The 16,277-nt window shown below is 38.4% G+C and overlaps 1 protein-coding gene across 2 annotated transcripts in view; it reads right to left on the bottom strand.

Annotated features, from left to right (window-relative positions):
- Positions 1 to 15,198, bottom strand: part of LOC145998810 (calsyntenin-1-like) — a 69,948-nt gene extending 54,750 nt beyond the window's left edge. For both annotated transcript variants that reach the window (XM_083135446.1, XM_083135445.1), the window contains exon 1: positions 14,965 to 15,198. In XM_083135446.1, coding sequence (XP_082991572.1) covers positions 14,965 to 15,055 — 91 coding nt within the window. In that variant the 5' untranslated portion in view covers positions 15,056 to 15,198. The remainder of the gene's footprint in view (positions 1 to 14,964) is intronic.
- Positions 15,199 to 16,277: the final 1,079 nt, after the last annotated feature.

Genomic DNA, 16,277 nt, shown 5'->3' on the forward strand with positions numbered 1-16,277 from the left:
AATAGCTATAAACATGACATAAACCTGAAATGAGGGGTTAGAATTCACCATAAGAGAAGTGCAGCAGGTAAAACAAAACACATATGTAAGGAAGAGGTGTGTAAGTGTAAGTTTCTATATGAAAATTGACTGAGTGGTAACACTAGACGGTTTTACGTCAAGGATCCTAGGTTCGAATACCGGTCTGGGCATTGGTGTTGTTTCTGAATGTTCTATTTATTTTATCTTCACTGATCTTCGTCGTCGCGATTGCCCGAAAGTGGAAGAAAAGCGACGCTAAATAAAAGTAAAAAATATATGTGAAAATTAGAAGGTTAATTAAGAGCTGATAGGTAAAATATACTCTATGAGCGATGTTCGATAGAAGTTCTGTTTAGATGTCAAACCTTTAAGAAGCAAATAGCGAAGTTGTGTGAAGGATTGAAGATAAGCTTCGATAACATGGTCACCTGGATTGTCTCGAGCTGAACCAGTAAATGGGCGATGTTTAATCCCCAAGGCCATTCTGCAAAACGAATGCCAAAAGAGGTTCGTGTGTGGATTTGGTCAGCATGAAATTGTTGGGTGATGATAAGTGAATGGCATTTTTTCTCTTTTCGTTATTTTACGTTGCTTTTCTACCTCTGGATCTTGAATGACGAATAAATTAATTTGGTGAACTGATAAACACAAAAAAGCCAACCCCGTGGCTAATTGGTTAGCGCACGCGCTTCGAAGTAAGGTGAAGATGTGTCATTGTCTGCATCCCACTTCCATCTATCACATCTTCAACCTTCATCATTGCGATTATCCGAGACTGGTAGAACAGTGACGTGAAATAACAAAACTATCACCCTCGGTGTCGATTTCAAAGTTTGAAGTATTGCTGTTTCTGCATTCAATAGCGGCTCTAGATTGTGACAGTGATGTGAAATACTTCTGATTTTATAAGAAATAGTAAAACGGGAAGACCGATAGATATTCCTCTATTTTCAATTTTCTCTAAAACTATTTTCCCCGACTGTGGTGATAATGAATTATATGTAGTATGAGAAATATACTTTAATTTATACTAATTTATTCATATGCAACTGATTAAGAGAGCCTCCACGATGGCGCAAGGAAATCGTCGCCGCATTGTAATCAAGGAGTTCTCGGTTCGATGCCTGGTGGAGGCACATAGTGATTCGGATTCTAGTTTAAACTGTAGATCTCGTTCCGGTTTGCCTATTTGTGCATAAAACTAAGACTCAAAATGATTAAAGACTTTTCGAAATATTCTGTCTGTATCGGAATGGCAACTTTCTTTAGAACGAAAATGAATTCGTAAAGCAATAATACGCACAGCACCTCTAATTACCCACTGCCATTCAACACGCTACTATTCGTAAATTCAGAATTATTATTTTAGGGTTCAAATCCTGGCATCTGAAAGAGGGACACTTGGCCCCAAAAGTTTCAGGTTTGTTAACATTTACTAGTTAAGGATATTTTTGTTAAGCTCCTGGGACCTGAGGAACAAAAATATAGATCTTTTAAAATGATTTCTCAAATTAAATGTAGAAATCATGCAGCACACTAGCCCAGGGACGCTATAGATTATTCATGGGATGGAAAAATTGTCATTTCCTGGTCTCAGCATGGAGTTCTATCTCTGCAGTGTTTCCTTGTCAATTTAATGTAATTATCATTCATCCTCATAGTTGCGACAAATTATAAATGTGTCATGGTAAAAACAAAGCAAAATAAGAAATAAAATATTGTAACATTACTGCAATGTCAGAACTACGTTGGCAAAAAAAAGTGAACACCAGATCTTTTCAAACAGGCATTTGGGGAGAACTGTGTAGAGGTAGACAGACAACATGCTCCCGAAAGTTGCCAATCGACATGACCTTCGGTACTGAAGTTGTGCGTTGAGAAAACTTTGCTTGAGGCTCCTCAAGCGTCTTATCGCAAATGCCTCGGTGTTCACAGCATTGCCAACTCATTTTTCGTCGAGAAAATATTTTTTATCCTAATTCATTTGCTGTTGATTGTACAAAGTGGACTTACAACAACATCAAATCAAATTCAACAATATAACCAAAATGATAATGACCCAGGCCTACAGCCGCCGATGTAAATTCAACAGCAGAAATACGCGACGTTAAATACCCTCGTGCTTTCATTAGCACGCACACATGCACGCACACGCATTCAATCACACTGGACATGTAAGATCAGAAACGTGTACTCTGCTGAGCAGGTGCGCACGCACGAATGAAAAATGCAGCGATTACCCATGGATGTAAATGCCAATTTGCTGCACACATGTCTGCAACCTCCAAACAAACAAAACCACTGCTATACTGCTATATATAGCAGTGGAAAGATTTCTTGTACTTCAACAGACCATAACAGCCAAGAACGCGTTGTTGTTATGCAACTTAAGTAGTATTTATTTATTTATTGGTCGGTATTGCTGCTACAACCATTTTTCGTCGACTTCTAGGGAACCAAACCCAACAAGCCTAACCTAACCACCACAGATTATTTGTTACCCAAATAAGCTACCAGCCAATGGCAATGCTTGAAACAATTGTAGCAGCTTTGATTCATTCATTTGGTGTTTTAATCCCACTTTATGCACAGTAAGGCTAATCGGGACTGGACCTACAGTTTAAAGTGGGATCCGAACCACTATGTGCCTTCACCGAGTATCGAACCCGGAACCCCTTGATTACAAGGCGACGACGCTGCCACTGCGCCATCGGGGAGGCCCCTAATTGTAGCAGCAATCACTACCTGATTTATTACGTAGCTACACTAATGATCGCAAGTGTACACACGATTGACTGCGCAACATGTATTAGGAGAGACGGTTATAATCACACCTGTAACCGAGGGTATATGGCGGTATACGCCGTATGCCCTATAGCTCTCGTTAACCTTACTTATTAGGGCATGTATACCTTCCGACAAGGCGTACAATCTTCTACTTTCGTTTCGCTTATATTTATTTTTGTAATTTGGCCATTACTCCCGTGAGCTGCATTTTTAACCTTTCTCAAGGGACTTTTTTACACTCCTTTTTAAAATTTTGAGGTAAGTGTTTTAGATAAGGAGATCTTCCCGGCATACACTGAAGGATGCAAAATGGCCGGCCATACGTGACGACGCACCCAAAAACTTTAATACACTCAATCCAGTGAGCTTATTACTTCTGGTTTCACGAGATGGGGAACATATTGTTGAGGAGAGGGTATGAATACATGATGCACATCAGAATTTTTGTCGCCACTATTAGACAACTACAATAATTTTGTAGAAATGTGTTCAGTTCTAGCAGAACTTTGATAGCTTGGTTGGTCTCTTTGTGGAGGTTAACAATACCATAGAACAGTGGTTCCCAAAGTGTGCACCGCGAAATGTTCAAATGTTACAATTACAATTGTAAATTCAATCAATGATATGATTGATCCAAATACGTGCTTATTTAGTACTTTTACACAAAATGTTTCTGGATTTGAAATATGGGTTTCTTACACTTAAGGCAATCAACCTAACCACACTAACTGAGCGTTGCAAGTGTTAGATAGCCCTACATTCTGACTTAGGCGCCGCGGAAAAATCTTGAAACACTAAGGCCGCAGTAATACGAAAAAGTTTGGGAACCCCTGCCATAGAAGTTTGACTTGACGTGAGATTTCCAAGAACCGAGTAAGCCTCACGCGAAAGTCTCAACAGTGTTCTTGTTTGACGGCGGACTGTGAAGGCTCCTACTATTAACGCGACAATTGAGGTATTTTGTATTTCAGTTTTAAACACGGTGCTATTTTATCTGTTCATTTTTCGCTTTTTTATACAAGTTTTCGATAATTCACATGCTGCCATTATGTTAAAATGCAATCATTAAAATAAGCTTTTATTTTAAAAAACTTCTTAATACCAATTGTGAGCATATCATCAGTACTCTACCATGAATAACATTTTTTTTTGTTTTGCAGATAACTGATTTCATCCATATTTAATGGAACCATAATCCAAAGTTAATGAAAACATGGTCCCCACTTAGCATATACCCTTAGAAAATTTTGGGCCTACAGTAATGGTTATAGAGTGCTATTTGAGTAAAGAAAGTAGAAGAAAGAACTGAAGGCGTCATCACCGTAATCTACCCTTCTGCCTGTATGTTTATATTTGAAAAATGTTCTTACAATAAAAATTGCAAAACTATGTTTCTTTATAGTAGAGGGAGAGAAATAGAGAGAAGGAAAGAAAAATGATGACAGTGAACAGAGGGCGAAAGAGAGAAAATGAGACAAAATAGAAGGTAAAAGACAAAAGGGGAGTGTGTGTGTGTGTGAGAGAGATATTGTCTCGGCAATCATAACTACCAAAGTCGAGATCAAACCAAACAAAATTCTCTAGCGTTACCATAGCAAATAATAACAGGAAGATAAAAATATGTTTTGTTTGAAGTGTTAGACATCCTACCTGTTCATCGTTGAAAGGACAATGTCTCATTTTAGTGTGTCACTCTTCCAGTAGCTACAACATGCAAACAAGATTTAATAATATGATTTCGCACCTCATTCAGGAGGTTGTGGTAAATTATGTCCCGAGCTGCATTATAAAATGTCTCCCTCCTTTTTACTTCCGCTGTATATCCGTCAAAAGGTTAAACATAAAGGATTGGATTGATTTGTTGTTTTAAGTTCACTTTATTCACAGTAAGGCTAATCGAGACTGGGCCTGCAGTTTAAAGTGGGATCCGAACCACTATGTGCCTCCACCGGGAATCGAGCCCTTGATTACAAGGCAACGACGCTACCACTGCGCCATCGGGGAGGCCTAAACATAAAGGCGACAAGGTGAGTCAAATAATAATCACATCAGTAGTTCATTGTTGTCGCGGTATCTGATTGTTCCGTTAAAGAGCTGGGAAGAGATTTTGCCGGAAGAGGATATCGTTTGCTGATGAAACATTTACATAATCGCACAGGCATTGTGCACCTTTGTCGTTTACGCTATAGAAATAAAAAAAGATCATCACATGTTACAAAAAAAAAGTAAAGCGCTCCACTGTGCTATGCACCACGCCATGAAGGCGTATAGGGTGTGTGGAGTTAGGGGCCCACATTTTCTTGATCCCGGCCGAAGCTGGGAGTTTTTAAACATCACCCGAAACTAAATTTGTATTAATTAATGATGTCTTTTGAAATGCCAAAGTATGCGTGAGAGAGTGAATGTAGGAATGTAAGGGACATTAATGTAAGTGTTGTATGCATGTTCTCTTATCTAGCAATTATATCATATAAAGTACACTAACCCTGTGGTGTGTAATTTGCAACTGTAACATCTATTCTACCCTATACAATCTCTTGGGCTCCAACTGATGGCACTTACCCTGGCACTAAAGGTAAATATTGTATTAATCATTGCCTATTGTTTACTTATTTCTTTTGTTTACATTACCCATGTAACGTACCGCCGGAGCGTCGTCATACACACTAAGGTAGATGCCGTTAAAAACAGGTGGGGTAAAAAACAGGTTCTCCCCCGTCAGGGATCGAACCCGGATCTCTCGCATGTTAGTCAGACGCCCTAAAGACTGAGCTACCACGAGTCATAATTTTTAGTTCGGTCTACAAGTAATTTTCTGTCTCATATGAAAATTTTTGCTTACTTTTATGGAAAACCACTCGCCTTCACCCTACAGGTATTCACGCACCCGTATTAATGAGAATCTGGGTTCGCACCTGGTGGAGGGACATTGCACAGTGGTTCGGATCCCACTTTAAACTGTAGATGCAGTCCCGATTAGCCTATGTGTGCATAAAGTGGACTCAAAACAAAACAATTCAAACGAACCCGTATTATTTCCTTTTTAGAAAGTTTTTATTCCATTTTTTATCCGTCGCTTTATCGGTTCTAAAGAGAGACTGGCATTATTAAAATTGTTCTGCAAACCTAGACCCGTAAGCCTACGGATCACCCTTGACTTACAACCAATCCACTGGAAATACTAATTGGACATTGTAATTTATCATTTCGCATACACATACACTCGTAAATAAATGACTTGTACATAAGAATCAATCAACTTGCAACCCGCCGATCCCATGAAAATATATTGCCAGTTACGAAAAAGGCCTATTGACAATAATGTGGCATTTCCCTCTCTGGATAATGATTTCGCCTCTTCGGTTCCGAGCGCTTCAGTCGGTCGACTCACGACCTCGTAGCCCAAAAGTCTCAGACTCGAGTATTGGCTTAGGAATAGATGTTCCTTTGAGCATGTCCCTTTATCAATTTAATCTAAAAATCATTCTTCCTCATCGTCGCGATTAGAAAGAAGTAGCACAAAAGCGAGGTTAAGTTAGAAATAAGATAATGATTTTCACGTCAGCTATGAAACAATGCGCAAATTATTACTTACAAAGGCGAAGAGACGAGCAAATGCCCTTCAGTTTTTGGCCTACGACAGCCATATTATAAGAATAAAGCTTTTTGAAACAATGTGATCATTGTTATTATCATTACATCAACAAATAAAGAATCTGACAATTTTGGGGTACAAGGACATTTGGAGAAGGGCTTCAGCTTTAGAAACCCTGCACCATCAATACGCCACTGGGCGTTCTCACCGCAGGGGAGGTGGGGAATTTTCTTATGAGAGACAGCTCGCCCTCCTGCCCATGCAAATAGATTACATTTACATATAGTGTTTATCAAACCCTCTGGCGCCGCTGCTTGTAAACAACAGTTGTAGTTTACAATACACCACCTGTGCAACCTCACTTCGAACCATTGACGAGATATGATTCTTTGTAATCCGAAACGTGATTCTGACTTCTAACAAGAGTTAAGGTGACAAGTACGATGAGTCAAAATCCTCCTCTTTCTTGACGTAACATATTTTCGACATTCTTCACGTTGTTTTGATTCAGCATATTATCCGCATTCTTCCTTTTCTAGGGTAATGACACTTCCGTCTTCTTGGGAGCATGCAAATCTTGGCATCAGGCTAGAAATGTGCCACAGCACTTCCTCTATTCCGTGATGGAAATAGTTAGCGTACATATAAGAAGCCAAGGGTCCCAGATTTGAAATATTTTTTTTCATTGTGTTTGTTTCTTAGTTTTAGAATCAAATAATCTCCATTATGATTAAACGAGAGATGTAGAAAAGCAATGCAAAATAATAAACAATAATATAAATGCAGATATCATCATGGAAGCAAAAAAAGGATTACAGCAGTAATGTAGAATAGCCATCTGAGATGCATTTAACCTCACTGGGCCCATTACCTTTTTCTTCTCCTCAGAGTGCGCACTGAAACGGCAACTTTGCAGTCTGCCGAGGCTCTGGCGGCCAGAAACTAAATGCCGACCTTATTCATAGGCACATACGTACTATCTGAGTAATTTCAAGAACCGTGCTCGATTCACGGCAGACGCAGAGTAGTAATGACAAGGGTATAGAGCAGCAGTGGCACAGTGGCGAAGGGATGACCAGGTTGCACCCAAAGAAAGGCTTGTTGGCAGTCCTTGGATCTCTAAAAACTGCGTCGCGAAGTCCCAGTAGTTAATATAGGAAAACATTACAATTATTGATTGATGTTGTTTACGTCGCCTTTCTCCCACTCCTGGCTAATCGCGAAGATGAGAATGAGTATAGATATGGTGTAACTGATGAAGGACACTCACAAAGAACATCCATGCCCAGGTTGGGATTCGAACCCGGGATATGCCGGAGGATGGCCATTACAATTACGACCGTGTTTCAGAACAGTTTTTTAGTAGTTCTGTCCATGGTGGCATCTTCTATCTTTCTGCGTGTGTTTCATTCTATCCATCCTACAGCCTGATAGGCACTGCGCTGTACAATTTTTTCCTCATTTCAGCAATGTTATTTGATTTTTTAAAATTTCAAAAACTAGTTTTCCCCTGTATCCTAAGCTTGTTTTTAAAACTGGTGCATATTTCTTTCTTTTTATTTGTATTTCGTATCCTGTGACTTATTTCCATCCACCGAGTTCAAAACCGAAGCAAGCCAAACAGGTACTTATGGATAAAACTGCATCCCTCCTGGTCAATAACGAATGACAACGATTTCACGCATCTACACTTGGCAAAATGGAGTACATTTATACGCTTCGATTTTCAGTTGTTGGAAATACCCCTGCGAGCTAATGTTTCATTTAAAAATATTTAAGCCTGAGAAAAGACAATTGAACTTTCATCTTTATTGTCAAAACTATACTTGTAAAGTCTGGCAGAGACACTGTTTTATTTTTCTTTCGCCCATTCTTGCGTCTGTCATTTGCTACAATGCTTGGAAAGGGGAGGGAGAGAAGCTGTTTGGTCATGCATGCTCAAGATCATGTGCAACAATTATTACGCTTTCTTTATGGACATTACTTAATTTTTATGCCAAGTCGTAATTTCTCGCTCCAGTGAATGACATAATGATTAATCTACGTTTTTACACGAGTTTGATAATCAGATATCTTGTTAATAGCTACAGAATTTGGTTCAATGATAAAATGAGATATCACAGAATAGAGTTATCCCTCTTAATTTGATAACTGCATTACAAAATTATAATAAGTGAACGTCGTTGTAGGTCAATTCCAAGAGATCCCCAACCCCACCTCCTTCCTGACACAATTAATAATAAACTTTCAATTAATGTAGTGGAAGCTAGCTTAAAAAAGAATTCCACCCCACTTGGACTGCATTAGATTTTTTCCATTATGTTGCTTATTTGCATGTACCATTAGATTAACCGCAACGGGCGCAATTAATGCATATTAGGTGGAAATGAGATCAAGGTTTACTTGTTTGGGTTTTGTTTAAGTCCACTTTGTGCACGGATAGGCTAATTGGGATTGGACCTACAGTTTAAAGAGGAATCCGAATCACTTATAGGCGACGACATTACTACTACGTCATAGGGAAGGCCCTGACAGATTAAGGTCATGGAGGCATACGAACTTCCGATCCTCACATTGCTTTCGGGAATGTGCTAAATACCTTGCTCGAGATTCGAACTGTAGACCAATAAAATACCGACGAGTAGAGAGGCGACTTTCATTTTCCCGCGTATCCTGCGTTCTATCTCCTTTTAAATTTTGACAATGAGCAAAACAATAACAATAACTTCCAACATCCCTTGACACGCTCCTGCACACGACATCAAATACTGCTAAGGATTTGAACACAAAACTTTCCTTCTAATAGGACTCTTCATGACGATTTGAAAATCACGATCTCGCCTGGAGTTTCAGTCCGTGCACATGTGCTCCTTGAATTTATCTAATCAAGTGGTGTAGGATACTTAATGCGGTCTATCAGACTTGAAGCCTCTCCCCGAAATATCCCCGCATGGTGTTAGCCAACTCCCACCTGAAACGAAATCGCAAATAACCACTGAACTCATCGGTCATCTCTCTAGCCGCGGTTAACTTCGTAAAACAACTATGGGGATCCTTTAAAAACGAGATGAAACCTCGACCGAGACAAGACTTTGTAAAATCGAGTCAACACTTTGCTAAACTATAATCATTTTACAATATATCTACCCCAAAATTATGTTACTGATAAGTCAAGAATTTTGTTCATTATAATTGCAAAGTTGTTCCATTAGTTGTCACCATTCCTTTTTTTTTCTGGGAAGAAAGGTTAGAGTACTCTTCAAGTTGGTTTGTTCTCGTGTTCATCGTAAGAACTACTCAAAATACTGTTGTATGTTCATAAATGATTTTACATGAAAAGATACCAGTACAGCGTACCGTTGCATACCGCCAGAAAAAAAACACTGGTGGTAACATGTGCAGCGTGACTGCATACAACCAACATAAAATGCTGTCTTCCAAGGTATCGTATGGTCAAAACGAGTCAACAAACAAGAAATGCTTGGTTTAATTACCTCTATATACGTTATAAATGTTTATGACACTGTATATGTTGCTCATGGCCGTCCGCAGGATTTTTTCCAGGGAGAGGCAAGCAAGGTAATTGTTTTCCAGGGGGGGGGAGGGACACATATTTTCCTCCAAAATAGTGATGCCCTCTAAAAAAAACTCTTTCAGTCTGAAGTTATCATGTTTCTTCAACGAATTTATAATAATTAACATAAATTACTGTGATTGAAATGAAACTATGTGTGAAATATATAATTTTTAGGTACACATTCATTTTCCAGGGGGTCGTGGCCCCCCCATCCCCCTTTTCCGGACGCCCATGATGTTGCTTATACTGTGCATTTCGAGAATCGAGACGAGAACGAGACTATGCCAATGGATACGTTAAAAAACTAAAATGAATAAAACTTAACATTATAAAAATACGTGTCCCTCATCAAAGTTTCAATATTTGAATATTTTCTTATTTATGTCACATTTTTGCCTCTTTAGACTAATCTTGACAGTGGGGATGAATGATAATTGGGTGAATTTAACGAACAAACACACAACGAAAGGCCGGAAAACGAACCTTTAGTGGCGAGATCATGAGATAAACATTCAAGGCATCTGCCAAAGTTGCACAAACTGCAGTAATTAGAATGAACTACAGATGGCACCACCATGTAAACATATGCACCTGTTCGTGCCACGGTACATTTTTAGTATGCCATTTGTAACAGTATCTATGTTCACAAAATATTAATGTAAACAGAAAACTGAATTACCAGGAAGGTAATCAAACGTCCTCAATAACATTAGGAAGTTCACCAAAGCTAGGTCACATATTTACAACTACACCAGTGTGATATTCTGGAAGTGAACTGGCAACTCTGATTATTATGAAACTTGTTTCAACTTGTCTTTCTTTTAATACCTCACATTGATTCAAGTACGTTGATGGAATAGAATTCAGAAGCACTAATGAGAAGGTGTGACAATATTATTAATAATAAACTCCTTTATATTTCTATGAGGCTATTGTACATTAAAAAAATATGTGGTTTATTACATAAGCTACATGAACTGACATGCAGGTGAGTAAAAAAAAAAGGCTTTTGATATGAATTTGTGTATCTCATCAGCAATCTTAATCAATTTCAGAGGATTGCAGTGCCTATGGGAAATTATATTTTTATTTAAAAATAAATAAGGAAAACTAACTTCCCATCTCCTCCCATTATCAATGAGACAAAATTAAATGTTAAGTTTTTTTTTGTTTTATTTTTCAAGATTGTTTGTTAAAACATGTTTTTTTCCCAATATTTATGAAATGTTGCTGCAAACTGTCACCTAGCAAATTGTTTAGATGCTGATTTCTAGTTTTTTTTATGATTTTCAGATTTAGCAGTTCCAGAGTTTTAATAATCTGACAGAAGTGTGCAAGGATAGTAGCCAATTGCCTGCTTCATCTTGTGCATGGAACAATCCTTACTTGCTTACTTGGGGTGTAAGGGGTGATCCTCCACGTAGTACACCCAAATGTCAACCTCACTTCCACGTCAGTACACCCTGGACTAAAGACTAACGAGGCTCTGGCGACTGGCCCCATGGCCAGTATAATTTTGGTGTGCTGAGAGCTCCTTTACAGCCTCAGCTTTTAACAGAAGTCAGAACATTTTAAGATTTTTAGTTACGCAACATTAGAGTTGTTCTTTGTAATGATAAGGGGCTGGCCCCCGTATAATGTGACGGGAGCAAAATAGCCTAAGTGCTGACGCTCCCAACATTTTAAATTCAAATTCAAATCCTTACTTGCTACATAGGATTATGGTAAGGAACACATTCGGAAGTTTCATACAATAATAATCCTACTATGTAGGTCAAGGTCACCAAGGTTTTTCTTGCTTATGAGTCATGCATACATACATACTGTATGTATTGTCATATGACGATTTCCATACCTATGGACATGGGTCAACGGAAATAAAGAATATGATATGAATATGAATCAGAATGGGACTTACAGTTTCTGAGGAAGTCGGAATCTTTTCTCTAATGTTTGAATAAGAATTCCTACAGAGAGTCCTTATTTGCAAAGCAGTTCCATGAAACATTATATAAAATATTGGTGGTGTATTTAGGGGGGGGAGGTTATGGAATGTGATTCCTAATATTATTATAATTATCATGAATCATCCTGTAAAACCTTGTTTTGTAATGAACTGCACTTGCAATTTAAGTGTGGTACGACTACAATAGAATCCTGATGTTTAGACTCAAAGGACGGGCTTATAGGCATGACTAAAAAATTGAGACCTTGAAAATATGTTACTGCATTATACAAAATATGTACCGTTAGGTATATAATATGCTATTTAGATGTGTTGCTTTGCCTGCCCCAGCAAGCATAAGCATGGTGTCAAAATTTAAACATAGAGGAAAGATCCTGTAAATATCTTGGTCAACTGTCTTTGAAGGGTACTGAATTAATATTTGGTGTTATTCTTGCTATATTACAATGCATGTTCTAAAATATATCAGGAATGTATATGCTCTGTGTAAGATTTCAGGCTGAAGAACAGTGTCGAAAACTTGGAAGAGCTTTAAATTACATCGAGAAACAACTGCAATTGAGGGGGTTAATGGCACGAGAAAAAAATAATAATAATAAGTGTAGAATCTAAGGGGGCGGGGATGTTTTCTGGGGGCACATTTAGTATACACCTAAATACTATACAAAAATGCATATTTTGGCTAAAAAAAGCATTGGCGTATTTACTTTTTATTGTTCGCTGGAGGGAATGCTGTAATTGGAGGACTGGGAGGGTGATCACCACCCCCTCCCCTCTGGGGCTGTCACTGAGGGGGGGTGAAAAGTTATCGTCAATAAAAGTCATATGTATTTATTTTATTCCTGTGTTCTGGGACACGATTCTAAATACAGTGCATAACATGATTTTTTTTTAAAAAAAAAAAGCTCAAGCATACTAATAATGTCAGCATGCCTATAAACTGATTAATCACCTTCCCATTACATCTTATATATAAACTGATTAATCATCTTTCCATTACATCTGACAATGTGCTTTCCTATTTTTCTGGAAATATGCATGCAGTTCATGTTTAATGTCTATGATCAGCTGATTAAACAAAGTTAATGATAAATCGCTCTGTGGGAGGATAGAAAAAATAATTTGTACCATGTAGCACGTACGGGAACGGTTCAGTTCAAGTTCAAATCCTGGGCAAGGTAGCACTCCTAACTGTTCATGTAAATTCTTAACGGCAGCAGTTTATGGCAGTATTACTAATTCTCAGCAGACATTTCACTATGCAATCTTTCAGAGAGGACGTCAGAGAGAGAGATGGATGGGGGGGCCTCTTCTGCCAATTCGAAGACATAAAACTTATACTGCAGGTGTGTGTGTTTTTATGTGATACTTAGCGGTATAAGAAATGTTGCCGATTTTCCCTCATCACATGATCCCACAATCCTCCCGACTCACTTTTTCAAGATGTCTTCTACAACTACAAACACAAGGGGCTTGGTTTATGCTACAAATCCTTTAGGACCATTCACAAATAACATTACAACATATGAAGTTGTATGCAATTGCTTCTTGGGAGTGGTCACTTATTACGTTAGTCAAGAATTTCAGCTTTGGTTTGTTGATTTTTATTTTGTTGTAAAATCGTAAAAACAAAGAAAAAATATCAAGATAGTTGTAAATCACTTCTCAGTTATTGCGCTGCACCATAGGGAAAACACGCTACTCTTAATTTATGACATTCGGTCTGTTGTACTTTTGTTCCCTTCCTCGTAATTGTACATTCTCATCCCATACGATCTTTTCCTCGCAATAAATTTTATTGAAAACTTCTTGAAAATATTTTTTTGTAACTGATCGATAGTAAATGTGGATGTTTTTCAAGTCTACTTCATGCAGTTAGGCCAATCGAGTCCGAACGTACAGTTTAAAGTGGAATCGGAATCACTGTTCCCCACCGGGAATCGAAAAGCGGACACTATCACGGAGATGGCTGAAGAACCAAAGAACAATGCAAGAGTTTATAAAACAGCAACCTTCTATTTTAGCTTTTCCAGTGACTTTCTAACAGTCGTAACCAGAGTAATATTTGGGGGAGGGTTGTTAGGGAGATCCCCTTCTGACACTTGGTGGGGGGGACTATAGGTTATGTATAATTTATATAATATCCCGATCTTTCAAGAGAAGTTGCTGGTGTCCCTCCCTACCCGACAGATTTTTTTCAAATACCACACTGGTTACAACTGCCCTCCGAACTATAAAAACACGTACAGAAATAATACAAAAAAACATGTATGTGCTGTCGCTATAAATGTATTAATCAAACAGCCACTCACACTTTTTTTTATCTTCGCTCAATAAAATGTTTTTTCATGGCACCGGCATAGATTAAAAATTATGTATATCAGCACGGGCACAGATTAAAAATTATGTATCATTTCGAAAGTTCACGTAACCAATCATTTAAAAATGTCATAATCTTCTCTTATCAATTAGTTGAGACATGGCAAAGCGGTACCATCAATTGCTGAACCGTAAACAAGCCTTACCCTTTCAGTAGCAACCGTCCATAAAGATGCACTTGACACTAGACAGAAGCAAGCTAATCGAAATTAGAGGCATTCCTGTCGCATGGCAAAATCGTATTTTATTTGCGATGATACGATCTTTTTTTCTATCAATAATCACGGTTTTCATGTCAAGAAATAATACCGTCCCCCGCCATGCAGCGATTAAAAAATCATGACATTTCTCGCCGACATCAGGCCAAAGTCAACATGACCTGCTTATCTTTTTTTTTTTAAAAAAAGAAAAAAAGCTTGCTAGAGATAACCCCTGTCCCAATCATATTTCTTTCTACATGCCACAGGAATTAACGCGAAATACTGCTAAGATTGTACATAATGTCGAGCAAAATGGTTCATTGTGCACTGCAGGTTTATCGCCAAACCGACCTGTTTCTCGCCACCACCGCGTATTGTGGTGCTTGCATTCTTCTGAAACCCGAAACACAAAAGCAGGCACGGCACCATGACTACTTACCTCCATCCCGCGAAGTAGCTGCAGTCGTCACGTTTATTGCTGCCACAGCACTTCCGAGACATGCCAAAAGTAATATATATTTGCCCACCATGAGTTTTGTTGCAAACACTTATCACAAATTTCACACAGGGGACTAGAAATTGTCAAAAAATAAAACGTTCACACCACCATAGTACGAGACCGATGGTTGCTCCTTGTTCAAGTCCCGGATGTAGAAAATCTATCGCACAGAAAATGTCCGTGAGCAGAGAACTGGCACACCTGCGCATGCCACGTGACCCGTGACATCACACTATTGAACGACTAACTTGGCTCTAGATGCTGGCGATCAAGCTTGCGCTAGTGTCAGTGCGGACATTTTAGGGTGTAAAAGCTCAATTTGTGGGTAAATAAACACAACACACCTTGAGTCCCCATTTAAGATTTGACAACAAGAGCCTCTGCGTAATATCAGACGTGTATTTCTTTTTCTCGGAGCGGGGTGTTCTGCTTGCAATGGTGCAGTCGTCTGCTAGATTTCCTTGTCAGCAACCAATTAATGCAGAGCACAGAAAAAGAAGAAAAAAACTTCATGCATCACTTGCCACAATGCACAAAAGGATTCATCTGGATAAGTGAACATGATGAACATGATTATCGAAATTTCAATATTCTGACTAAAATAGACAATAACAAGCTTGGCATTGACACAGTAATTAACTCCTTTGATTAAACAAACGCGATAAGTTAATTATATTGAGCTAGGATCTATCCGACGGAAGGTTTGATGGTGTTTTCCCCCCTCTAAACGCTGAATGTGCTACAATAACGAAGACTTCAGTACTATTGACGAATATAAAATATGAACATATTCATTCTGAAAGGAACGATCCAGTTCATTATCAATATATTGTCACTAATTATCAGCGGATAAATAAAAAGTTTTATGAATACAGTTGTACAATTCACATCACATCAATCATGATCATTATATTTTTAAAATTGTGATCTTTAAATGCTGTTGCTAACACTTTAGCTTATTTCCGCATTCAGCCGTTTTAATTTGTTGTATGTAAACACGTCATGTAAATCACAGAAGCCCTAAATAATTGTTGAGTTGAGTTGGTGTTTTAAGTCCATTTTGTGCACAGTAAGGCTAATCGGGACTGGACCTACAGTTTAAAGTGGGTTCCGAACTACTTGTTCCACCGGGTATCGAACCCTTGATCAGAAAGGCCTAAATAATTGTAACAGCAATAATATTTCACCTATTCAGCCCTTATTACGTTACATCTACAAAACACCGGTTGTTATGAATTTGTCTCCAAGTATAT

This window comes from Lepisma saccharinum, chromosome 14, assembly GCF_977018435.1.
Source record: "Lepisma saccharinum chromosome 14, izLepSacc3.1, whole genome shotgun sequence".
Classification (NCBI taxonomy): Eukaryota; Metazoa; Arthropoda; class Insecta; order Zygentoma; family Lepismatidae; genus Lepisma; species Lepisma saccharinum.